General features: G+C 32.3%; 2 protein-coding genes across 2 annotated transcripts in view; one reads left to right on the top strand and one right to left on the bottom strand.

Annotated features, from left to right (window-relative positions):
- The window catches only part of LOC133171957 (probable ATP-dependent RNA helicase DHX35), a 134,686-nt gene that overhangs the window by 79,610 nt on the left and 27,527 nt on the right, over window positions 1-27,549 (top strand). The gene's annotated exons all lie outside the window — the stretch shown is intronic.
- On the bottom strand, window positions 169-8,963 carry LOC133171953 (FMRFamide receptor-like). The gene is made up of 2 exons (XM_061306750.1): window positions 8,819-8,963; window positions 169-2,747 (listed from the first exon to the last, which is right to left on the bottom strand). The coding sequence occupies exon 2, from the start codon at window positions 2,637-2,639 to the stop codon at window positions 1,362-1,364; it is 1,278 nt and encodes a 425-aa protein (XP_061162734.1). The 5' UTR covers window positions 2,640-2,747; window positions 8,819-8,963; the 3' UTR covers window positions 169-1,361.

Below are 27,549 nucleotides of genomic sequence, written 5' to 3'. Positions count from 1 at the left end.
CTGGCAAGTGGCTTAGAACAGATTTTCTTGACTTTGAATATCATTCCCTCTTTTTGAAGATTGGCAAAATGTTCTCTTATTAAAATTGGCAATAGTAAGAATATTAATAAGTCTAGAGAAGACTGGTGTTGACAATAATAATAAACACGGTAAAAATTGACACATTAATTGATAACAAGGATATCTTTTTTATTCATTTTGACATACCGGGATATACATATGAATTTTCACAACAAAGTAACAAGAAGAGCACATATTAATCACAAAACTGATTATTTATATAGAGGTAAATGTTGATGACAGCAATGCTAGAATTACACTGATCTAGTAATAAGAATTCTTGATACCAAATATAGGAGTCTTTTATAAATAGTATTTAGAATTATATATGACAACAGTTTGAAACACCTCAGTATTTTGACAAGAAATTCAGTATATGTAAAGACTGTTAAATTTCTTACAAATATAGCTTTTCAAATAATGGATCGACATGCTTAAATTTTAATGGACATTGAAAGTTGGCAATTGATTTGTTACAAGGCTGGAATTGTCATTATATAATGCATAACAAACATGTGCAGTTTTGTTTTTGAAAAAAAATATGTGTAATGAGTGGTAAAAAGAACTGTTGAATTCAAAACAGCTAGAGTATAAATGACTGCTTATGTGTACTTATTTAAGAATTTTCAAAATTTACCCTGTTTAAACTTTGGATGGATATTATTTAGCACAATCATGAAAATGCATTACCACTTTTTCTATCAAATATTTCCGAGTCAACTGATAATTTAGCAGTATTTTAAATGCAAAAGGGATTATTCCAGTGGTTTCTGAACATAACTAAAAAAAAACACCTATAAAGCATAGTTTGAAAAGTATTTCAAAAATCAAATAAGCCAAATTAAATCTGCAAACAATAGATTCTCTGCAGTATTGTGTGCATTTGGTACAGAAATAAAATTTAATAAAATATCACATGAATGAGAGGACAAAAAAACATGTATTTAATATATACATATCAACTGTACAATGAGTAGTACATTGATCTACATAGTAAATGGGGGTAAATGAAATGCCCTATTTACTGAAACTTAGTCTCTTTTGATTGTAATTTGTAAACCTTGTAATGTTAAATAAATAGATATATGTATAATTTATTTATTATAATATATTCTTAAATTTTGAGAAGCAGTCAAATTCCCTGAATGAAGTGAAAAAAGATCATAAGCATTATAAGATCTGATTTTTCAAAGAAAGAGTCAATGCAAAGGCTTAAGCAGTGACATTTAGCATTGTTTGATTTTGAGTCTTGTACGTATGCCAACGAGAGACTTCCTCAGTTTTTGTGTTCACTGTCAAGTTTAGTTATCAGCTTCACTTTTGTCAAACAGTGCTGTGGTCTGACTAGCTGAGTAATCAGCCTTTTCTAGTTTGAGAATTTCATGTGGCCCCATGCTCATGGAACATTTGGTTTGTTGTGTTAAGCTATTTGTCTGGCTGCTGTTATGTCTGGTAATGCCGTTGATGTTAAAGCTGACTTTGAAGGGTCTGTAAGATTGCTTGATGCAGCTTAACTCCAGCCATCTCTTGACCATGTGACGCATCACTCTGCGGAACTTTTCATTAAAGGAGCAGTACAGAACAAAATTCAGAGATAGGTTGCACCACACCAAGAGGTTAGCAACATATTGGAGAATGAGGTAAAAATCGGATGTGCGAAACTGCTGTTCTGTTTTTTCTCCTCCAAAGAAAAAGTATGCAATAGGAAAGTCTGAGAATGCGGAGGGTAAAATACAGATTATGAATAGACATACAATGCTGATCAATGTGATGGTAAGACGAACCTGATCCCGATACCATGTCGCTTCCTTGTTGTTGCGAATTTGAAGCTCCTCTCTCTGCTTCCTAGCTCTCATAACAGCATACACAAGATATGTATTAGCAAACAGGAGAATGGTAAGAGGGATAATCTGAACAGTGATACTGTAGACCCAATTAATTCCAAAAAAGTTCTTACTCTTGCGAAAAGGTGTATGCTCCAACTTCCAGTATCCAGGTTTACTCTCAACGACTTCGAAAACCAAGAATCGAGGGATGTTGAACACCAGAGCCATTCCAACTATGGCAAGGTTCTTGACTTTAGCACTTGCTCGGTCACATTTAGCTTTGGCCCAGAGTGGGTGTCTGACAAAGAGGAACCTTTCTATTGTCAACAGGACAATTATCCAAACACTAGAAGATGTACATACATTAACAAATGGGAGGAAAATATAAGCATCAAAATATCTCCAGAATTTCACCCCAGGTGTTTTGTGGGAGATGACCATGTAGATGAAGGAAAGAGTCAGTGCAGAAAAATCAACCATAGCTAGTCCTGTGAGATACGTGTATGGGGACTCCTTCAGTTGGTGCTGCATTAGAACAGCAAAGTTTATAATGTTGAACAGCATTCCTATTGCACATATTATAGGTCCCAAGTAAGTGTAAATAACTAGTGCCACTATGATGTGAGCCTGGTCACCAGATGGAGTGGCTACTGTAGTGGTCAAATTGGTCAGTGTGTCATTTCCAGCAATGACGTACCCTGGAACTGTTTCATTCGTCATACCAATGATGGATGACATTGTACTGTTGGCCATTTTTTAAATTTTCTCTTCTTTTTTTTTTTTTTTTTTTTTTTTTTTTGGTCAGGGAATACCCAATATAGATGACAGATTGGGTTACATTTCTTCAGTGAATTTGTGATCCTGCAAAAGAAAAAAAAATAGTAAATTAAATTCAATACTTATAAGACCTCTGTTAGCATTTGATCCCTCAGATGCAGACAGTACAAGACCATAAGTAAGTTATATATGAAATGATGGCAAGATTTTCTAATTTTGTAAATGTTAAGGATAAAAAATACAAATTTTTTGTTTCAAAATCCAAATATCTGTGCTCCTAGGTACTTCTGTTACTAAAGAAGTGATATCTGTTTGGTTAAACAACTTTATATTTGGCCAAGCCACATAATTTGGTGAAAATGGAAAAATGTAACTTTATATTTCAATACAATTTTCGAAAAGTATGTTTTAGAAATATTTTGAAGTTTTGTCACTGTTCCATTTTTGGGAACATTTTCAAGAGTCTATTTTTACATTTTACACTATTAAAAATTCCTAATTAGATTTTCAGTAAAAGAAATATTGAAAAAATAGCATTGTAACTCTTCTGTGTGGGGGATAAAAAATAAACTGTTTGTGGTATATGTGTCTTTAAGGCCTGAAGTTTTTTTTTAAATCAGTGCATATATACTAATATGTAAAACCCTCATTTTTGTTTGTGATGACTAGACTAAAGGATCTCAATTTATACTTGTTTGGCAAAAAGGGAGGGAGAGCCATTAGGATTCAGGTGAGCATTATGGTCTGTGAGACTTTAGTTACATATTTTTTAATGAGCTAGAATTTTTTTTTTTTCCAAAATAGTCTCTGACAGTAGTTATGTGACATTATAATGTAAGTACATTGTACTTTTGAATGTAATGACCATACTGACATCAGCAGAGGAAACACCATTTGACCTTAGAATTACATTCCATGGTCATGGTGATGTGAACATATTGCTTTTTGATTTTGACAGTTGTCAAAGTTTTTCTTTCTTTTTTTTCTCTCTGTCTTTTTTTTTTTTTTTTGCTAATTTTTGGCATATGTGATTTTAGATGCCCACATGGGCTTTGAAATTGTGAAATGGGGAAAAAATCTCTGAGAATAGTTATATAATTCTAAACAACTTGTATCTTTGGCAAGCACCTGCCATCATGGGTAATATGTCTTGTTTCACTTTGTATAAATATTTCAGTCTTTAGTATGCCAAAGTAAGACATCTAATTACCTTTAATTGTTGCAGAGTTTGAAATGGGTCAGAGATTTTCAACACGAATTGTTTTGAGAGGGTCAAAAAACTATCCAAGCAATTAGATTAGAAATGGAGAAGGAAAGAATTGATAATTAATCTTGACGTGGTGTGCTGTCAATAGCTATCCAGGTAACATAACTTAAGTCCTCTGGTGATAGCATGTGTATGTCTTTAAGTTATAGCTACAATAATGTACATTAAAGATGGCTTATCAATGCATTGATTTGAGGTTGTATGTGTAAGTCTATTTGATCCTAAATAGCAGCTGAAGATGATTCTTGATATGGATCATGAATAACAGTATTTGAAATCTTAGTGTTAAGTAGCTCATTTCTATAGAATAATGTCCTTGCTTCTCCCAGATTGTAACTATTTGCTACTATTGTTGGAAACTCCTTTGGTTAGCATGTTAGAAGGTTAAACATCTTAAAAATTGTTACAAAGTGGAGATCTTTTTTCTTTAACATTTGTATGAAATATGTTTATGAAGCCAAACACATTTAATTTTGATAATTATATATTTTTCACAAAGTTTCATGAAAACAGGGTTTGAATGTAGTAGATTCAAGGGCCTGCAAAGGATTTCATTGTGATCTGATAATAAAGGAAAATAAATATTTATAAATCACATAACTTAACAAAGTTTTGCTGTGGTCAGTTTGTCTTTGCCGATCGTCAACCAGCATTATAGTTTGAAGCTGCATGCTTTATGTTTCCCTACATGAGATTTTTATAGAGTCATTGTAGGTTGATAAACTTGAAGTACGTTTAGTTCTAGCTGATATATTTCATGTTCATTGAATGAAATTGTGCTTCCAAACAGCTAAATACTATTTGGAGAAAATTTTGTTTCATTTACCTTCCCACAAAAATGAACATCCATGCACGTGTTTAATATTTGAACAAATCACGTACCAAATAAGGTAACACAGCAAAAGTTTGATTGCTTTGAGCAAAAAAATTAGAATTGACATCGTAAGCAGAATTGCACTTGCAGTGCTATTGGAATATGTAGGTGTGATTTCCAAATATAGGTACTGGTGGTTTATTCTAGTAAAAAAAACATATCCTTCTTAAGCATGATAGGGACTTCGACAATGGATCAGTATAGAATGTCGAAAGGAGCTTATGTACATGTTTTTGAAACTTATTGATAATAATAGGACATGCACAGAAAATGAACACAGAAAGCTTATAAGCAGATTAGACATATTTTTAGTAAGTATTATTTTTTAATGCATGATAAGAGCTCAAAATCTTGTGTGGTACGTGGATTCATTGTAGTAATAATTTTCTTGTTAATGTATTTAGGGTCACGTTTTTCATATATAAATCAAAAGTCGGATGCATATATAGACTATACATTTAATCAGTGAGAACGTTTTTTAAAAGATTTTCAAAGATCTAGAGCAACTTTATTTCATGTCACCTAGACTTTTTTTTCTGAATGGAGAGTAGGAAAAGAGGGTTTAAAATAGAACATATTATTTTACGTTTTTTTATGAGCTATTAAGTTCTTGTACCAGCAAAACGGTATTGTATGACATATTACCAGCCTGAGGAAAAGCTTGTCAATTGTGAGCAGCCATTGGATTTTTGAGGACTTTCTAAAGGAGAGGAAGTCATTATGATACTGTCAATAATTTCAGGAAATCAATTGCTCTTGACAACTTCTAGAGAAAAATAAGCCAAATTAATACAAAACCTAACTCCAGTATTAGATTCCCATTTAAAATTTTAATATGAGGAGGGATTTTTTTTTGAAGGGAAAAAAATCAAACATTCTGCAATTAAGTATTGAACCAAGGTAATTTATTGTACCCTTTGACAAATATATCCATTAGAAAAATTATTGGAAAATTAGAGAAGGAAAGAGGAGTACAAAAAAAGAAGGTGGCTAGAAAACTTCAATCATCAGTCAAGTATTTGTTTTAAACCAACCAACATTGATTTTACCTTGAAGGTATTTGACTCTGTTGTACCAAAGAGCTTGTTAAGTCTGAAATACCTATCGGTACTTTACATGTCTTAAAAGGAAAAAAAAACAGTTACAGAAGAGTAAATGTTTGCAAGCAGAAAATACAAGTGCAGTATGTATATTTACCTGAATTTTGAACAGTAACCCAAACTGCATTTAATGTTTGAATGAGGGTCTAAACCATTGCTCCTGGATTATTAAATGTATTTGTGTAAATGTTTTGTTTATGATTTTAACTGAGATTTAAGGTAACATGACTAGGAACCATGGTCTCTTTCAATGTCAAAGAAAAAAGTGCTACATGTTTTTCACCTAAAATTGGATAAAAATTATATGGCTGTCTCAAATTTCACGTGTGCCACAAAGACAGGGGCAAATCTAGTACAAATGGTATATCAGATAAACACATGCAAGTTACAAAATAGAAAGGAATGTATCATTGAAGTATGTATTGCCTAGATCATGCAATCTTGTATAATAAGGTTGTAATTAATGGAATCTAAACCTTTAAATTTATGATGGATATTCATTTAATCCCTTAAAGTCATGCTTTAGAAATGTATCATTGAGTTATATTTATAAACAATGATTAACTTACATTATTTACTGTTCATGCTCCATCCTATGTGTCATTTTTTTTTTCTTTTGTTCTTTTTTGAGAGAGACAGAGGGGGGGGGGGGGGCGCAGAAGAAAAATGTTTTGCTATTTTTTTTCTTTTCCTTTCCTTTTTCCTTTTGCAGAAGTGTTAAAGTGTTAGGGACAGAACATTGGGCAATAGTTCTTGTATTCTTTGACATTTTGATACATAGACTTATAACCCAATTTCATAGAAATATATGAAAGAGAGTTGAAAGAATACTTCTGCAGATATAATATATGCAACATTTTCTGATAAAGTCAATTTCCTGCTCTTTAAAGGTCAATTACCATTTTCAATAAACCGATTTTCTTTTCTTAAACTTTAGTTTCAGTAATTAAGACAAGGGTCTATAAGATTAAAAACAAAACATATGTTTATCAAGAAATAGATAAAGAATTGCATAGAACATCATGTCCTTAAATGACCCAAGCTATAAAGATAAACATTATAAGTAAAGATGCCACTCACTGGAGGTGTATAATTGGCAGCTAGGGGTTGGCCCCTACAACAGGCCCGCAACCTATATATTCATGAAGCATTCTATTAGATACACACATTCATTAAATGCTGGCCAGTGTTCAACATATGTGAACTATAAAGCACAGCTCTCTTTTAATTAAGGCTTTTGTTTTTCTGGAAGTTGATGAACATAGACTGACCGTAGAAATTGTTTAGTATGAGCCTTTCAGAAAAAAGATTTTTTGTAAAGCAGGAGAAATAGTCAATATTGTATAATAACCCAAAACTATCGGGTTGTTTATTGATGTGAAGAAATATGTGCTGTCTGGTGCTATTAGCGTCAGCAAATCCTATCTTCTATTTTCTCATGTTTCAAATTATTGTTCTAGAACTGAGTCTTATAAATGCCAAATCATAAAAAAGCTTTTCTTATACTTCAGATTTTATTGTTTCTACCTGTTGACTCTAAATGTTTGCAACCTCATAAAACCATTATCTTTTTCCGTGGAAGTTTGTCTGACATTTGTTTTTTGTTTCTTTTTTTTTTTTTTTTTAAATATCTTGTACAGATGTCTTGTGCAGGGGAAAGTTGACTCAAAATATACTTTTTAATCTGTGGCCTTCTTTACTGAAAACATTGTGTGATAATCTCTTTAAAAAAGATTTCATAATTGTAACCTTGACATAATACTGATCTATAAATGGGTTCAAGGTTGCAGCTGAATAAGGTAGATGCCGCTCAGCATTTAATTCAGTTCTACACAGCACTCAACTGAAGAATTTTTTTTAATGATAATCTGTAAAGAACTATGTAATGTGAAAATTTATCCTCCAAAAACTTCTTAAGATTGATGCAAGTACACTCTTTTAATTGGTTTTTCCCAGTGCATCATTTTAATTTTGCAATAAATGTATATTAAAGGATGACAAATATTTGGTCATAGCCAATGAAAGCAATTAAGTTAATCATTAATTTAATGTCTTCCTGTAGAGAAGCTGATTTGTAAAGTTGTGTTTACACATCAAAATATGAATTAATGGAAGCATGGTGATTATTATTTTGCACATCACTCATGATACTGCATGGATATTGGAAAATAAATACCAGATACCTGATTGCTTGGTCAATTGATTAAACAAGGCAAGTAATTAGTTTACGTGGCCATGCCTAGTTACTGATTGTAGTTCCGATAAATAAACCCTTAACTGTCTGTAGAGACCCTAAATTTGGATATTCATTCAAATTTCATCAAATTTCAAAGCTTGGAAGAAAGGATTTTTATTCAACATTTCAACCAAGCTCTCATGTGAAATAATCTTTTGATCCCTCTCTCTCTCCAATAATTTTACTCAAATTATCTAATATGCATACTGTGAAACTAATATTTTTGTAGCAGGATGTTGATGTATAATTTCTCTTTAGCATCTATCACTTCAACAAGATGCTGAGGCTTTTAATAGTTAAGTACAATTACTGTAGTAATTCCATAGTTTTTTGTCATGTGCTTCTTCTAAGGAGTCATGCACCACTTCCTTTGATTTTGTTTAGATTATGACAGACTGTTAAGCAATTATTGCCAGATTGCATGCTATTCAACTCCATCACCTATACATTTAAAGTTCCTTTAGTGCAAATGTAATTTAAACATTTCATGTTTTCCCTTTGGTTGTTTAAAAGCAGGTATGGTTTTTTTAAATAAAAATTCTGTAATTTATTACTTTTTTCTGTCCTAATCAAAATCATAGATATATTCATTTTTTTTAAATCATGAAAGAAATTTATAAAATTGTCATTCTTGCAGATTTGGATACATTTGAAGTTTTATGTTTAAAATCTTCTTACCTTTTGAGAGGTAAAAATTTTCTGCTATAAGTAGTCAATTCCTGTAAAATTTGTAGCTGTAATCAAAATCACAATGTATTCACTTTATTCTGCAACATACTTCTATTGTAATGAATTTGGAAGCAAGTTCACAGGTTGATATATAAGTTAGTATAGAGATGATCTACAGATCAATTAGCCATCTTAAAAGTCTGTATCAGATGTGGGTGGAGCTTTGCAGCCTCTTTGTTGCTTCTGTTGATTTGATTGGCTAGTTAGGATATTTCTCTGATGTTTGGTTGGCTTGCTTGATTATGAATAGGAAAAGCATTTATAGTACTAATAATTGAGTGTTGTTTTCAAGAGAAATCTTCAAGGTGCCCTGTTAATCTTTATTAATTGTCCTAGCATTTTAGAAATAGTTAAGAAAGAGAGATTATACATAATTTGGAAGCATGCCCAAACTTATATGTAATGAATTAGGAGGGATTATATTTTAAGTCATTCAATGGAAGTAAAAAAAAAATCTGGTCCATGAACCACCAGGGGATACAATAATTTCAAACTCAACTTTGTATTACTTTCTGTGGAAAATACCGGTAATGCCTCAAATGATTCACATAGTTGTACTTTCTATGTTATGATTTGGGCATATCAGTTTCAGTGAACATTATGAGGAAGGGTCATACAAGGTTACACTTGCAAACCTCTGTATTTACAATTCAGATATACAATATATGGCTCAAAGAAACTTCATATCATATTTTTTTCCCATTTTTTATAAAAATCTTTTTAATTTTTTCAAATGAAAAAAAAAATCAAGTGAAGTTTTTCTTCTTTTTTTTCTTTCTTTTTTTTTTTTTTTTTTTTTTTAAAAAAAATTGGTAGTAGATCTATTATTCGTGAATTTGTAGGATTAATGACTCATACAAAATTGAATTAAGAAACAATTTTATTAATGTCTGCATGGTCAATATATTATTAACCTTTTGGTATAAAGCTAAATATTGTTTTAAATTGATACAAATAGAACATTTTTGGTTCAATTTACAGTTTAACAAAGTAGTAAAAACAAAATCATTTAGCACATTTATACCCCCCCCCCCCCTTACACACACACACAAACACATTTCTACCATAGATTTAAGATTTGTCATTTATTCTTGCAAATAAATTGTTATCTGTTTGATATTAATGTCTCCAAACTGCTTTTATAATCATATGCAGTAAAGAATAGAGTGACCATTTTTATGCCCCTGTAATGGAAGATTCAGGGGCATACAGATTTTGGTCTGTCTGTTTGTTTGTTTGTCTGTTGTCCACACAAACTTTGACCTTGCCCATTACTTTTGAATGGTTGCTGCTAGGGCTTTCATATTTCATATGTGTATTCCTTGTGACAAGACCTTTCTTTGGGTGACCTCTTGACTTTGGAGTTTGACCTTCTTCCTTTGCAAAAATTTACCTAACTTTAACCCTGGCCATAATTTTGAAACGGTTGAAGCTAGGGTATTTATATTTGTATTCCATGTGTCCAGACCTTTCTTTGGGTATGAAAATTTTTGAACTTTTAACCTTGGAGTTTAATACATATGAAAAACTTCAGGCTTTGCCTTGAGCTGCCATACAGGGGCATCAGTGTTTCACAAACACATCTTGTTTTTTAATTGACATGAGCGTATGAGAAGATTAAAAACCATTACTTAAAGCATCTATGTCATCAGAAATATAGTTATTTTCAGGTGATCATAATGAAATTGTAAGTAAAGGTACCTGATGACTGTGGAGCATGTATGGCATGTGTTTTGATTAACTGTCATCAAGATGTTATTATGTTGAAATAAACAAAAAAAAAAGGTGACAAAAATCTTTGATGTGCAGATGCTTAGCTGAATTAAAGCTATCATACATATTGCAAGGCTTTATCTGTTCAAGAAAAAAAATAAAGAGTTCATGTAAATTATGTACATGTTCCTAAAAGTCAGTGACTGATAGAGACTGTATAATGAATATCTCCATTGTTACATCATACTACCTTACTTGACATCAAAACTATAGTGCAAACTGTTTTGCTTTAAAAATGACAGTTGAAAAGTGTTATTTGTGCCAAATCATCAAAAAAATAATGAAAATATAAGAAATTTATTTAATTTTTGAAAATTCATGAGGTACATGAACTACAATGCTTCATGCGGGCATATTTATCATGAAGCTCTAACGTGCTTCATGAAATATGCCAGCGTGAAGCGTCATAGTTCATGTCATCATGAATCTTCAAAAATTAAATTCATTTCTTAAATAAAGGATGACTGCACTTAACGCCTGTTTTTGGGTCCTTTTCGATTGCTTCTGTTGCTTTTATATCTAAATCTTATTTCACTTTTGTATGTTTATGAAAGAATCCTGTCAATTTGGAACCAAATTTAAGTCTTAAAATGATTTTAGACTGTGATACAATAAAATGATTCAATGTTTTTTGTCCTTACTGCTTTTCAAATATAGTGAATTTACACTTACCTGCCCTTGATTGAACATTAGATATGCAAGAGAGGTGGGGCTAACATTGTAAGAATGGGTCTAAAATTAGACTTGATAAATAACAATGACATGTTTGGAAAAAAGAACGTGATCACTCTTTCCAATCTCCCTCTCCATTCTGTGTGGCACAAATACACTTCTGACAAGGTTTCAAAACGAAATTAACAATATGAGCACGTTAATGTGATTAAAGCAGATTTTATATCAATGCCAGATGACTTAACGTGTTCGAACACAATGTCCTAGTTAGCATATAACATGCTACCTTACAAGTCACGTGACGGAATCTAGTATTCACAAAGTTACCTGAGGTATGAAATCACGTGGTGAATTATAATATTCAACAAGTCACAATCCTTGGTTACAACACAGAGAACGAATGTAAGAAGAAGCAGTTTTTTCTCATTTTAACCATGAGCGCATATTTGTCTATTAATCTCCTTTTGGCACATTGTTATTTATGCAAATATACAACTACTGTTAAACGTAGAACAATAGACAAACATGCGCTGACTATGTATAAAGTCAGTAAAAAAGTGGGCGTCCTCATTATCGAACGGAGATTCAAGAAATTGTGATGACCCCTGCCTTTGAAAACAGATTCAAACTTCGTAAATACACACTTTTATTAAACTTAATTACATAAAGTTGTAGATTGGATTTTGACCATTCTTGTCAATGAAAAGAAAAATGCTTGTTTTGAAAGTTTATTTTGTCGCAAATTTCGCATGTCCTTAAGTGCAGTCATCCTTTCAAACCTGTCTTTGACAAGGTCAAGAGGACAAAACGCTTTTTATTTAATAACAAGTCTAGGGAGCAATACATGTATAAGAAAGAGGCAAAAGTCAGAGACCAGAAGGGCTTATGCGATAGTAAGGTGTATGCCATTTGTCTAGCTGTCTGTTTGTCTGTAAACAATTTTTCAAAATGCTACTGCTCCCATGCTTTGGTCCAATTTCAGTATAACTTGGTACACAAGTACACTACATACACTAGGGTACATGATTCTGTTTATCTGTTTTTGTTTCCAATGAAGAGTGTTGCCATGGTTGGTTACTCAAAATAGAAAATTCTGTGAATGTCATTCAAAATGCTACTCATCCTACAGTTTGTCTGACTTCAGTATAACACAGTATAGTACACAAGTAGACTACACTAAGATACATAATTCATAATACATAGTTCTCTGTCTTGGTTTTTGATTTCAATGAACGGTGTTGCCATGATTTCTAAAAATATAAATTTCTGTGAATTTCTTTCAAAACACTACTCCTAGCTCCTACAGTTTAAGTCTGAATTCAGTATAATTTAGTACACAAGCAGACTACCTTAAGGTAAGTAATTCTATTTATCAGTTTTTGATTTCAATGAACAAAATTGCCATGGTTACCTAATACAGAAATTTCTGTGAATTTCTTTCAAAACGCTACTCCCTCTACAGTTGAAGTCCATTTTCAATATAACTTGGTACACAAGTAGACTACACTAAGATACGTAATTCCGTTTATTGTTTTTTTTTTATTTCGATGAACGGTATTGGTATAGTTTTCTACAAAAAGAAATCTTTGTGAAATTCTTTCAGAACACAACTCCTACTACAGTTTTTGTGCAATTGTAATTAAACTTGACTCAGAAAGAGATTAAACCAAGGATCATTATTTTATTTATTGCTGTTGTAAAAGTTACAAGTCTAAATGCTTAACCTTTCTCTACTTTATTTAACTAAGTAAAAACCAGTAGAGCTACAGTCTTGTCAGAGACTTCTTGTATCATTTAAAATGATCTTTTTCAAAATATTAATCCTTGCAATTCATAGAAATAGCTAAATTGAATAGTGTACAATTTTTCTAGATTTCTGTATTTAAAACATCAAAAATTCAGGAGCTTCTAGAAGCTTTGCCCCATGGACCCACAGACAACAACAAGTGGATGTCATTATTCACACTTCCACAACTTCAATTTCAGCATTGATGCTGGTAGTGCAGTGTAATTTGAAGAAAAAAATATTGAGACAATATGAAATAAAATAATAATCTCCAGAAACTACTTCTTCAAATTATTTCCTTCTATCAATTTTTTTTACAGAGATCTTATTTAGGATTTCTGGTGAGAAATGGATTTTCTTTCTGATTTATGAATGCAATAAAAGATTATTCAATTCTTGTAATTTTAAAGCATATAACTCTTTGGAAGCATAAACTACAGACATACTTGCATGCTCATTACCGGTACATAGGAGTGGTGCATTAAATTCTGGTACATATACCAAGATTTTTTTTAAAAAATGAAATAGATTGTTTGTTAGGATTAGAATCTATTATTTTCTAGAATCTAGACCACTATCCTCAGTTGTTAATTTCATGGTTCATAGAGGGCAGTCTGCATCCCCAGAAATGTTTATTAATTTGCTGATCTGACGTCAGCTTCGTGGACCCCCCATTGGGGTACTTATTACAGTACAAAGCTTGGACGATTAACCTCAAAAACAGAGACTTGTCACTTTTTTTTGTTATGGATTTTCTGATTGGACAGTAATTAACACAAGTCTGCAGAAAATTGACCAATTAGAGTTGAAGCTGTTGGATATTTGATGAAGCTTTACCATTGGCCTGCGTAATGGCCTCTAATTTCTTTTCAGAATCATTTCTGTTTTTTTTTTTTAGATGTTATTTCATTTTCAAAGACACAGGAGTTTTATGTTACATGAACATTGTAGAGGCAGAAGTCATATTGGTTTTGAAGTCTGTTGACATATAGAACAGCACAAGATTCATTTGTTGTTTCAAGATGCTGTGTAATATTATACTCAGCAGATGCAGTTCAACATGAAGGTGTGGTACTGCAAGAAATATAAACAATGGATGCACATATTTATGAAAAATTGATGGAAAATGAAGGCAGAAAAATATTAAGCATCTGTCTTTAGGAAAAGGATGGTCACACAAAAATTGATGGAATCTTTACTGAACACTTCAACTCTAAGTGGTAGTTACTTAAAAGTATGTTAGATCACTTGTATTTGTTTTTTTTTTCCTGGTCTAATTTTCTGTTTAGAAGTGTAGCAATTGAGATGTAAGATGCAATATTGCTCCCTGAGTTTCAAGAATGGTTGGAATAATTCTTGTAATCCAAACTGCAGGATTGGAGAGGTCATAAGGTGTAATGATTAGTCATTAATCAAACTTCATTATAAGGACAGAAAAACAACATTAAGTACATGTATTGTACAGCAGGAATATAATTTTCATTTGTGATTAAAAGATATACTCAGTGACGAGTAATTTTTGAAGTTGGAAACTTTTGCGATTTTTCCCCTGAAAGTTGGCAAATTAATTCCTAAGTTTTAAATTTCTTCTGTTGCGTTGTATCACAAAATAAAATTCTATTTACTGGAATTGACTACCAATGTTAACGATTTGACAGAACACTACCAATTTTTACGTATTTTTAGATTCTGTGACATGTACACCTTGTGTACAGTTCACTAGAACTGAATCTTTAATTAAAGTGTTCATGAAATATTTTCAAATCACTTTTATTTCATCCCTCAGTAAGCATATTTTTTAACAATATACAATAGCAGTTAAGAAATGAAACTAAATCAGGCAGAATGTTATATAAACCACTTATCATATTTAGGAATAAAAGATGATGCAGTTGAAGAATATCTTAATTGATACTGTGAAAATATTTTGCAATAGTTAATTTTTGTGGATTTATAAATGTCCTTTCTGTATAATTCTGCAAAAATTGACAACCACAGAAAATACCCATTATATGATACATGTAGTATTTTAGGATTATCCCGAGTATGGTCAATGTGATCATTATATCCCCTGCTTGAAAAGCAGGCGGTGTATAGTGATAGGGTGTCTGTCTGTCTGTACATCCGTCCATTACGCTTTGGGGTACTTATCTCTTATCCACAACTCCTCCTATACCACTGGATAAAATGTAATAATACTTCCACAGAATCTTTATTACATAGTGCCATTGTGACCTCTTATTTTACTTTTTGTTTGGCACTTATTTCTTTGGGTCTCCCATAGCAAAACATGGACTATGCCATTAAAATCATATGGGAGGTGGGGGGTATCATATTGTGAGCTCAGTGCTCACAGTACCTCTAGTTTCAGAATACATTGACTCTGTAATAAAACTGATTCACAATTATTTCAGTGTTGAATAATATACTTTTTCCTTCAAACCACTATGTCCATTGGTGGTCAAGGTTACCTATACAAGTATTTTGGTTTTTTTAACATCATTTGGTCACTTGAATTTACACAAGTTAAACCTTTATATGCAAGCACAAGAAAATTAGGTTGATATCAGGGTTAAAATAAACGTATTTATAGTATATAATTACAGCAGTAATAAAAAACATAACAGAATGATTTTTCTGCCTACAAAAATATCCTTTGGGCATTGAAGATGCAATCATGAGATGATGATAACACACATATAGTGCCATATCACATGAAGAGTTCAACACTCTATTGCCGAATACATTAAACCATAAAAGAAATACAAACAAAACTTGGAAAATGTATCAGGCAGAGAGTCATCAAGAATTCAAGAGGTATTTGGTCATTATCAATAATATGATATTTTATGGCAGATACCGTTATCATTCTAGAACAAATGATCCAGATTACCATTAACTGCAATTAGAGGGAACAGGATCTAAGATTGTCACATAAAATCATCAATTTACATAGAGTAAAATGTCAGATAAAAGCAGGCTAGCCCTGAGTAGCTGAGATATCCCCATATTTACCTGTGACTTGATGGTTCGTAGTTCCTTAGTTCATTCTACGATGAGTTTAGTTACCCCAGTCTATGTGAACTTAGACCAAAGACTCGCTACTGAATGAGTTAGATGTCCCTTCCCGTTCTAAATTCATTTTCCTCTACTTTAGTTTATGTGGTTTCTGTGGTTTTTAAACATTTTTTGGTGATTAATTCATGTTTGGTAAATACGGCTGACCTGCTTGTCAAATTTCAATATCTTGCATTTTACCTAAGCATAAATTTGTACAAGTGGCCATGTATTGATAAACTGTTAATTGCTCTTTTAGACTTTGATTGCATTTGATGCTAATTTGATGTTAAACTTCAAAGGTATCCTGAAATGATTAATTAGAAAAAAGTATAAAATCCTGAAATAATTAATTAGAAAAAGTATATTACTGTCTCTAAGTGATAGTTTAACAACTTGAAATTGTTTGAAGGTACATGAATTTGTTTGTTTGTTGTGACCTGCGTGCATAAAGGAAGAGGTACACTGCTGACTTTATGTCATAACTCAAGTGTCTTTAAATTTTCTTTAAATTAGCCAGTTGGTTTGTATGTACTTCAGAGTATATGAGAAATCACTATAAGGTTTATTGAAAGATAACAATCTAATTTAAGTATTGTTATGTTACCAAAATTATTAACAACTTTTAATTTACTTCTGTACTCAACAGGTATGCTAATTATGGACATTTGATAATTTAATTCATTCTTGCATATTGACCTATCACAGGTTTTAATTATATCATAAAATGATTTTTTTTTCCAAGGTTGAGTTATACACAGTATTTTAATGAAAAAAAATAAACTATTTTCAATGAGTGGAGTCTTTCCTATATATACAATGGTGTGGGAAAAATAATGTAATCTTTTGTGCACTTCCTTTGCCATAAACCGTGACAACCACAACACAACACTCAACACTTGGAAGAAAATTTCTCATGTACATAAATTTTCTAAAGTTTCTTTTGGACAAAAAATATTTTCCCTTAATTGTTAAACCTCAATCATAATTTGTTTGTCTGTATGTATTTTGGTGATAAACTTTAATAATCTCTGTTTTAGTAGGGTTGGATGTTAAGTCACAGAGATGAAACTGCTAGTTGTCTGTTATAATAAGCAGCAATCAATGGTCATTGCACCTTAATGGAGAAATTTAAATACAGTGAATATATTTGGCTCCCTAATTGGATTATGTTTTCTAGAAATTATGGCATCTAGACAATAAATGCTCTTAAGAATAGTAAGATGTCAACTTAAAATTTTGCAACAACAAAAACCATAATGGTAAACAGAACAAAGGATTTTTAGCTCTGCTGAGCCAAAGGCTCAAAGAGCTAATGCTATGGCCATTTGTGCGGTGTGCGTAAACTTTTTAGAATATGGGCCATAACTCAAGAACCCCTTGGCCAATTATTGTCAAATTTGTCACAGGGTATCCTTGGCCCAAGGGCTCCCTTTTATACTAAAACTGGGGTTGTGACCCTTTAACAAGGGGAGATAATTAGGAAAATAGAAACAAAAGTACTGGTTGCTAAAAAATCTTCTTCTCAAGAACCACTGGGCAGATTATCACCAAACTTACACAAAAGGATGAGGATATGTTGTAGATTAAAATTTGCACGGGGATTTACCCTGGGGCAAAGGGCGTGGTCTCAAGGTCACTTCAAAGTTGACCAAAAATTACATTTTATTAAAATGTTGATATTTTGCTTACTATAAGGACTAGGATCATCAAATCTTGTCAGTTGGTGCATCTAAGGACCTCATATCATGTTGACTCAAAAGTAGGTCACAGTGACCTACTTTTTAAATTTTGCGGCCATTCTTTTTCAAAATGATTTAGAGGCATATTTTGAACAATTTAAGGCCTATGATCATCAAACTTTGTCAGTTGATGCATCTTGGGTCCTCAAAGTACGTCAACTAAAAAGTAGGTCACCTTGACCTACTTATTGAATTTTATGGCTAATCTTTTTTAAAACAATTAAGGTCACTAATTCGAATACGGGGAGGCTTAGAATCATTAAATCTTGTAAGATGATGCATCTTGGGGCCATAAAACATAGTTATTAAAAAGTAGGTCACAGTGACCTACTTTTTGAACTTTGCAGGCATTCGATTTCAAAGCGTTTTAGAGGCATAATTTGGACATTTTAAGTCCTATGATCATAAAACTTTGTAAGTTGATGCATCTTGGGTCCTCAAAAAAGGTCAACTGAAAAGTAGGTCACCGTGACCTACTTTTCAATTTATATGACTATAATTAAATATTTCAGGTACTAATTGGCTTAGAATCATCAAACTTTGTCAGTTGATGCATCTTGGGTCTTCGGAGTAGGTCGACTAAAAAGTAGGTCACAGTGACCTACTTTTGAAAATTTATGGCGTTAATTAAATATTTCGGGTACTAATTGGCTTAGAATCATCAAACTTTGTCAGTTGATGCATCTTGGGTCTTCGGAGTAGGTCGACTAAAAAGTAGGTCACAGTGACCTACTTTTGAAAATTTATGGCGATAATTGAATATTTCGGGTACTAATTGGCTTAGAATCATCAAACTTTGTCAGTTGATGCATCTTGGGTCTTCAGAGTAGATCGACTAAAAAGTAGGTCACCGTGACCTACTTTTGAAAATTTATGGCTTTAATTAAATATTTCGGGTACTAATTGGCTTAGAATCATCAAACTTTGTCAGTTGATGCGTCATGGGTCTTCGGAGTAGGTCGACTAAAAAGTAGGTCACCGTGACCTACTTTTGGAAAATTTATGGCTTTAATAAAATATTTCGGGTACTAATTGGCTTAGAATCATAAAACTTTGTCAGTTTAGGCGTCATGGGTCCTCGGAGTACAACAACTGAAAAGTAGGTCACGGTGACCTACTTTTGAAAATTTATGGCTTTAATCAAATATTTCGGGTACTAATTGGCTTAGAATCATTAAACTTTGTCAGTTGATGCGTCTTGGGTCCTCGGAGTACAACAACTGAAAAGTAGGTCACAGTGACCTACTTTTGAAATTTTATGGCTGTATTTAATATTTTCAGGAATTATTTGGCTTAGAATCGTCAAAATTTGTCAGTTGATGCATCTTTGGTCCTCGGAGTAGGTTGACTGAAAAGTAGGTCACTGTGACCTACTTTTGAAAATTTATGGCTGTAATTAAATATTTTGGGTACTTATTGGCTAGAATCATCAAACTTTGTCAGTCGATGTATCTTTGGTCCTCGGAGTACAGCAACTGAAAAGTAGGTCACGGCGACCTACTTTTGAAAATTTATGGCTTTAATTAGATATTACAGGTACTAATTGGCTTAGAATCATCAAACTTTGTCAGTTGATGCATCTTGGGTCCTTGGAGTAAAACAATTGAAAAGTAGGTCACTTTGACCTACTTATAAAATTTTATGATTATAATTTTAAAAATATTTTAGGTATTAATTGGCTTAGAATCATCAAACTTAGTTGATGGGTCCTTAGAGAATGACAAGTGATAAGTAGGTCACCATGACCAACACTCAGGTACTAATTGGCTTAGAATCATTTTGGGTTCTCAGAGTGTGAATTGGAATTTCAAGGGTTTATGTAAATATACAGGATACTTCGAGGCTTCAAATAGAAGTGATAGGTTGTACAGTTTATCAGAAGAGCGATTCAAGGCCCATGGGCCTCTTGTTTTTTTATTCCCCCCCCCCCCCCATGAATATGGCTGGGGCATATAGTGTTTGTCATGTCCGTCTTCTGTCCCACCTTCCTTCCATCCTTGTCCTTCTAATCCTTCTACTACATTTTGCGTTTAGCTCAGTTTCAAAGAAACTATTCAAGATATTTTTTTTATCAAACTTCATACGCTGATATAAATTGATGAGAGCTATTCATTTGCATCAACATGTTCTGACCTTGATCTCTCCTTTGACCTTGACCTTTTCTTAAATTTTTGTTTAGCTAAATTTCAAAGAAACTGTTTAAGATAGTTTTATCAAACCTTATCTACTGATACATACTGATATGAACTATTCAACTTCATTACTATTTTTTACCTTGACCTTTCCTTTGACCTTGACTTCACTTCTTAAATTTGTGTTGAGCTTGAAGTTTCAAGGAAACTATTCATGGTATTATTATCAAACTTATTATGCTGATACATATTGATGAGAGCTTAGTATAACTGCATCAACTTTTTTTTACCTTGACCTTTCCTTTGACCTTGACCTCACTTTCTTAAATTAGTGATTATCTCAATTTCAATTAAACTTTTAAAAGATATTTTTTATCAAATCTTATATTCTTTTATATCATTTTTTTTTAACCTTTGCCTTTCCTCTGACTTGACCTTCCTTATCTTAAAATGGTATTAAGCTTCATTTCAAAGAAACAATTTAAGATATTTTAATCAAACCTAATATGCTGATACATATTGGTGAGAGCTATTCAACTGCATCAACATGTTTGACTTTGACTTTTAATTTGTGTTTAGCTTAATTTCAAAGAAAGTATTTAAGATATTTTTATCAAACTTTATATGCTTATACATACTGATGAGAGCTATTCAATGGCATCAATATTTTTACCTTGACTTTTTTTTTTTACCTTGACTTCAAATTTGTGCTTAGCATAGTTTCAAAGAAACAAATTAAGATATTTTTATCAACTTTAAATGCTTATACATATTGAGGAGAGCTATTCAGTTGCATCAACATTTACCTTTTACAGTGGAGCCTCATTTATCCGGATGCTTTGGTTTCCAGTCAATTTGTCCGGATATGTGAAGGGTCCGGATACCTGAATTGCCTTCATTTTAGTTGCATGGCCTTTCATAACATTTGCAATAGTAAATTTGTTTTATTGTTTAAATACTTTAATATACATTTATTTAGTACTCAGTACTTGTTTAAATAAAATAAAAAAGTACATTGTCATTGGATGAAACATTGTTTATGTGAAAACATTAATTAATTCTACTTCCCAGTGTCTAATGAATCAACTTCTCCTAGCTAAGTGTCTGTAGAGCTAGTAGAGAAAATACTGTCGGTAGAGTCTTATTTAATATGAACGCCCATCAATGCTATATCATTAAATATGAAATTAACTGCAAATGTATACGTACGCTAATCATAATCATCCCAAGCAAGATCGTATTAATAAACGATTGTGTAATAATGAAAGTGATTTTATAAATGTCATCAAATAACATAATCCGTTTTTGCGCACAAAATACTGTGCATAAATCTTCGATGTCCTATAAGTAGCAATACAAAAAACCATGTTACGACCGTATTCTAACAGTAAAAGAAATATATTTTCCGACTACGTAAAATAATAGACTTATAAAATTATTTTCCTTAATTAATACGTATCAAATAGGCCTACATGTTTGAGAAGCGAGAGTCTCGTGCGTACCTTTCAACCTATAATTATCCTTGCCGCAAGCCATTGATAACAGGTCACAGGTGATCATCTTTTAAAACAAACAGCCAGGCCAGTGTTTTTACAACAATTAATACCCTGATCAAGAAATTTTAGCAGAGTTGACAGACCAATTAAAAAAATACCGTCCGGATAAATGAACCATTGAACTATAACGTAAAAATTCATTTTGTTGTGAAATAAGACCGTCCGGATACGGAACGCGGAATTCCGGATTAACAAGACAATATAATGTTAAAAATTTCCGTTCCCATGAAAAATCGTCCGGAAACTGAAGCATCCAGATATCTGGCGTCCGGATATCTGAAGGTTCACTGTATTTGACCTTGACTTAAATTTTGTTTTTAGTATAGTTTTAAAGGAAAAAAAAATCAAGGTATTTTTATCAAACTTCATATGCTGATACATATTGAGGTTAGCCATTCAATTTCATCAAAATTCTTTACCTTGACCTTTCCTTTGAACTTGACTTCACCTTTTTTTTTTGCTCAAAGAAACTATTCCAGATATTTTTTATGTAATCTTCAGCACTAATACCAGGGTACATAAATTTGGTGAGAATTTATCAACTGTGTCATTTTTTTTTACCTTGTACTTCTCAATGACCTTTGACTTTACTATTTAATGTGTATTAAACTCAGTTTTAAAGAAATTAAGGTATTTTCATTGAACTTCCTACACAATACAAATTTTTGTGTTGCATTCATGTTCTATGATCATATTTCTAGTTCAAGTTTTTGAGGCCGAAGGGTTAAGGTTAAAGGAAAATTAATTTTAAGATCAAGGTCAGTGCATAAACAACTGCAATAATATTTTTTAAAAAATCATAAATGTAATTTATGTTGGCCTTATAAACAAAGGGATCAGAAACAGATTGCTGATTTTTAACAGGTACTCTGGGTTTAAGGTGGTACAGACCAAGACCTCATTTTGTAGAATTACAGAAAATTTAACATTTCAGTGCTTTTTTGTGTTTTTTTTATTTGGGGGGGGGGGTTAAAGTCATTTGAAAGAACTTATTTTTATTTTGAAAAGTGACTTATATGAAGCTTGATCCAAGTAGTATAGTAGTTCCTAGCTGACAAATTTTGTTCCAATAGCAGTAATTAAAAAAAAAGATATACTTAATTATGATTATGAATATGAAGTTGATGAAATAAAACAAAAATTGAAAGTGTACTTCAAATACATGTGTAATGGGAAAAAGAGATATCTGAAGTTTGGTGGAAATATCATATGGTGATCATTTAATTGATGATAAAAGAATATTATGGTCATAAATCATGGAAAAGGGATTAGAGTGTGCACAAGACAATTATATTAACAGGACAGTCATTTCATCAGAGAGGCATTATATCAGAATGCAGTGCCATCATGAAGCCTGACAGAAAATTAGATACAGAGTTCTATTTTTTTCCCATCCTGCCTATGTAGCACCACAGGATTGTGGGATATGGCATTTAGCGATCTAGCTGTCATCGCAGAAGATGGCATCAGTAAACTTCAAACAGTGATTGTTCGTATGATAGGATATATGACCCCAGTAACCACCAATTTATCTCATTTTAATGTACTCTTTTACAAGATTTATTTGCATAAAGTATATGGTAAATCTTATCTAAGAATATAAACCAATATTTTGTCCTAGTTATGTATAACTAATAAAGTTAAAACTGTATTTGATTTCAGCTGAAAGCATTAAAGAGCCTTAGGGACTGGAGGCTTACAATATTTGTGTCTCCATTTTAAGATCTTGACTCCAAAAAATGAGAATGGTATCATGAAATATAAATTTGTAATAAGAGTTTTTAATCAATTTTTACAGTCCATTGATATCTTTAAAAGAATTATTGAATGATGGAATGAATATACAACAATATAGGGGAAAATATAATGCTGCATTTGATTTTGATGGTACTTTTAGTGGCATTTAAGACATATTTCCTAGTTCGTGAGGCTTTCTAATTAAAGCTTGTTGAATGTCTTAATTTTTGACGTACAGTATTAGTAAAATATTAGTTATCCAGAAGAGGGTAAATTTCAACCAAACTTGGCATAATAGCAATCATATGTAAAAGGAACTGAAGTTTGTTCAAATCATGGCCCTCATCCAGCAAGAATTTAGTCCGTAAGGTTCCTAGCTTTACATAGGAATTCAAAGGAGAACACTTCTGAATTAATATTTTTCTAAAATCTGTAAAATTGGTATGTAAGTTGCTATGTTTCCTTATGCATGCAGTACTGTTGTGTGAAAGAAATGGCAACTTCGCCAATATGTTACATTTTATGTACCCAGTAATAGAATGTTCTTGAGAGCAAGTCTAATGAAATACATGTAAAACATTACATATATGTGTAAATAAATGTGCATCATGTAGTTCCAAATGGGTATATCATGTACCCTAAAAGTGTAATTCATTTGGGTTTATGAGGGTATATACAATAGAGCTTATGTGACGTCATATGTAGAATGTGTGGACTAGTACACGTTTTCATATCTTAAGAGTTTATCACTGCATCTTAACATCTGTAAATGTTAATGTATATGCAGATGTACATTTGTGGTATTTTTTTATATATATATAAATACAACAAAAGAAAAGATCTTCATTTTTATGTGAAGTTTTCCAAAAATAAAGTTTTCGAAAATAATAGGTCTTGTCTTGGCCTACATTGATAAACGACATCAACCCGATAAACGACATCAACCCAGAATGATGACGACACAATTGTCATTTTCAGGAAATTTTGCTTCTCTACGGCACAATTATCGTCATCCCTGGCATTTAGATTTAAAACCTTAGCTCCAAATCAATTATTTTGTCATAATGTAAGTGGGCAGTTAATGTGATTGTCCATCTAAATGTATATAAAAGAAATGCATATCAAAATTAAAGATTTCTCTGGGTGTCATAAATTAAATGAGTTGGTAAGTTATGATCAAATTTTTCTGAAAATTAGTTCTTTAGACTTTCACATAATTTAATCTTGTGACCAACTTGCTTCATTTCCTAGTTATTTTGTGTGCTGTTATTTATTTCTTTATGAATATTTTGATAAAGGCTTTCATACCATCATAAAAAGGGAATGCTTATTTCAGTTGCCTGGGAGCTACTAGATTGCAATATCTGTGAAGATTTCAAATGAATCATCATCAGATATATTTTCATATGATAGAAAAATTATTGAAAAATATTATATAACTTGTATTTGCACTTTTAAAATGTGTGCCACGACTTAATTAGAATACAATTTCTTCATTAGTGTTATGATAGAGGGTCATTCCATATTTTCCTTTATCATTCCCACTAGTAATTGAAGCAGACTTTAATGAAGGAATGAGGTTAGAATGTAATGAAGCATATACCACAACAGGAAATGCTGTAATATTCTCAGTTAGAAAAGTGAGTATTGTAATGTACAAGCAATAGGGCCAATGCATATAGCCTGTTTTTCGTAACATTTGACTTTAAATTGAAGCAGTTATTGGCTCTTTTATCAAAACTTGTCATTAAATGTAGTTATATAATGAGGTAATGACATGCCACATTAAACTTTTCATAAATGCAAGAGATAATAGGTTTTTGCTCCACAAATTTCAATTACTTGATTTACAGTCACAATCAGATTAAGTACTCTGTACTGTTGGGAAAAATAAACTTTTTAAAACAGAATTTTATTATAATAAGATGATTTTTTAATACCCCCTGCAAACAAAGTTTGAGGGGGTACAATAAGGAATCACCTTGTCAATCTGTCTATATCCTTGCAATCATGTCCAGACCATAACTTTCTAATGGAGAAACATTGGAAGTTAGCTCATACTTTCTTATGACCTAAGGTTATGCCAGGACTTTGATCAAAGGCAATATGGGCAAGTTCAAAGTCAAGTGGCAGAAAAAGTATGTAATTTGTGGAAAAACATTTGAAGTTTATACTTTTCACAAGGATTTCTTATGACCTGAAGGTATCTTATGACCTTGACCCAAGGGCATTTTGGCGAGTTCTTGGGCACTAGCAGAAAAAAATGTATAACTTATGTCCAGCCCGTAACTTTCTTATGGAGCAAAATTGGAAGTTCATACTTCAGACAAAGGTTTACTTATGACCAAAAGGATGCGTCATGGCCTTGACATAAGGTCATTTGGACAGGTCAGGGCAACTGGCAGAAAAAGTGTATAATTCATGTCTTGTTCATAACTTTCTTATGGAGAATGATTGGAACTTCAAACTTAAGGACATACGCAATGTAGTTCGAACTTTATTGTCTTTTTCCCTGGAGTTGAAGAGTTCCAATACTTAAAGGAACCGTGTGATACATTTTAATGTCTACATATGCTATTGTAACTTCTTCTAAAACAAATTTGGATAAACAACACATCTAGAATATATGTTTAGTAATTTTTGTATATATTTCTTTGAATTATACAAGAAATTTCATCAATTGATATCTTTTCAAAACCCCTGGTAATGCATGCTGATTTTTTGTCTACGAACATCTGATGGTACTTTAATCTATTTTCAAGAAAATCTTGAAAAATTATCAGCAGGTAAGGTACGTTGCGTATGTCCTTAACTAAATATTATGTATTACTAAAGAGTGTTACCCTGATCTTGACCCAAGGTCATTTGTACATATTGGAGGTAACTTCCAGAAATATATAATTCCTGACCTGGCCATATCTTTGTGATGGAGAATCATTGAAACTTCATACTTGACACAAAAATTGTCATGACCTTGATCCAAGGTCATTAGGGCAAGTTCAAGGTCACTGGTCCATAACTGTATAGAGGAGAAACATTGGATGCAGAAAAAAAAATGCAAAAAAGTGGGGGATCATTTGTGAGCTGACTCAGTACTTTCTTTTTAGGTCACCTGAGTCACTCAGGTGACCTATTGCTATCTGTTTTCATCCGTCGTCGTCCGTCATGCGTCGGTTGTAAACTTTTGAACATTTTTAGCTTCTTCTCTTGAACCACTGAACCAATTTCAAACAATTTTGGCATATAGCATCAACGGGTGAAGGGGTACAAAAATTTTGAATTTCATGGTCCCTGCCCCCCTGGGGCCTGAGGGGTGGGGCTAAAACCATCAAAATTAGTGCTATCTTTAAAAATCTTCTTCTTTACTCCTGGACATCAAGCAGTCAAACTGTTGGCATGATTGTAATAAGCATTGAGCCCTCTACCAAAATTGTGAAATTCATGGCCCCAGGGTCCGGGGTTCTGGTGCTAGGGTGGGGCTATATAGATCATATAGTGAAAGTGCATTATTTCTTTGAAAATCTTCTCTCTTCTCCTGGGTAATATTTAAACAAACTAAGTGCATGGTTATGACAAGCAATGATGCCTTTTCCAAAATTGTGAAATTCATGGCCCCTGGGTCAGGGGTTCTGGTGCTAGGGTGGGGCTATATAGATCATATAGTGAAAGTGCATTAATTCTTTGAAAATCTTCTTCTCTGCTCCTGGGTATTATTTAAACAAATCAAGTGTATGATAATAATGCACAAGGATGATTTTTCCAAAATTGTGAAATTCATGGCCCCAGGGTCAGGGGTTCTGGTGTTAGGGTGGGGCTCTATTGATTATATAGTGAAAATGCATTAATTCTTTGAAAATCTTCTTCTCTGCTTCTGGATATTATATAAACAAACTAAGTGCATGGTTATGATAAGCATTGATGCGTTTTCCAAAATTGTGAATTTCATGGCCCCAGAGTCAGGGGTTCTGCCCCTGCGAGAGTATCAAGAATAATTCTTGAACTTTTAAGAAAAGTTCATGAATTATATTCTTGAATCTGCTCATGAAATATTCATGAAGATCCTATGAAGTTAAAATTGGACACTCATGATTTCATGAATTTTATTCATGAAAACCAAGTTCAATAATATTCAAGAATAGTGGGTTGTTCGTGAATTACTTACTACTCTTGAAAATTCATGAACTTCCTTATAGAATTCATGAAATCATAGTGTCCTGTGAATTTT

Source organism: Saccostrea echinata, unplaced genomic scaffold (assembly GCF_033153115.1).
Source record: "Saccostrea echinata isolate AGI-Se365-2 ecotype Australia unplaced genomic scaffold, CSIRO_AGI_Sech_v1 ptg000054l, whole genome shotgun sequence".
NCBI classification, from domain to species: Eukaryota; Metazoa; Mollusca; class Bivalvia; order Ostreida; family Ostreidae; genus Saccostrea; species Saccostrea echinata.
Note: the sequence above shows the minus strand (reverse complement) of the source record. Positions and strands in the feature narration are given on the sequence as shown.

Excerpts from the sequence above, each read along its gene's own strand:
- LOC133171953 (XM_061306750.1), bottom strand. The coding sequence starts at position 2,639 with ATGGCCAACAGTACAATGTCATCCATCATTGGTATGACGAATGAAACA.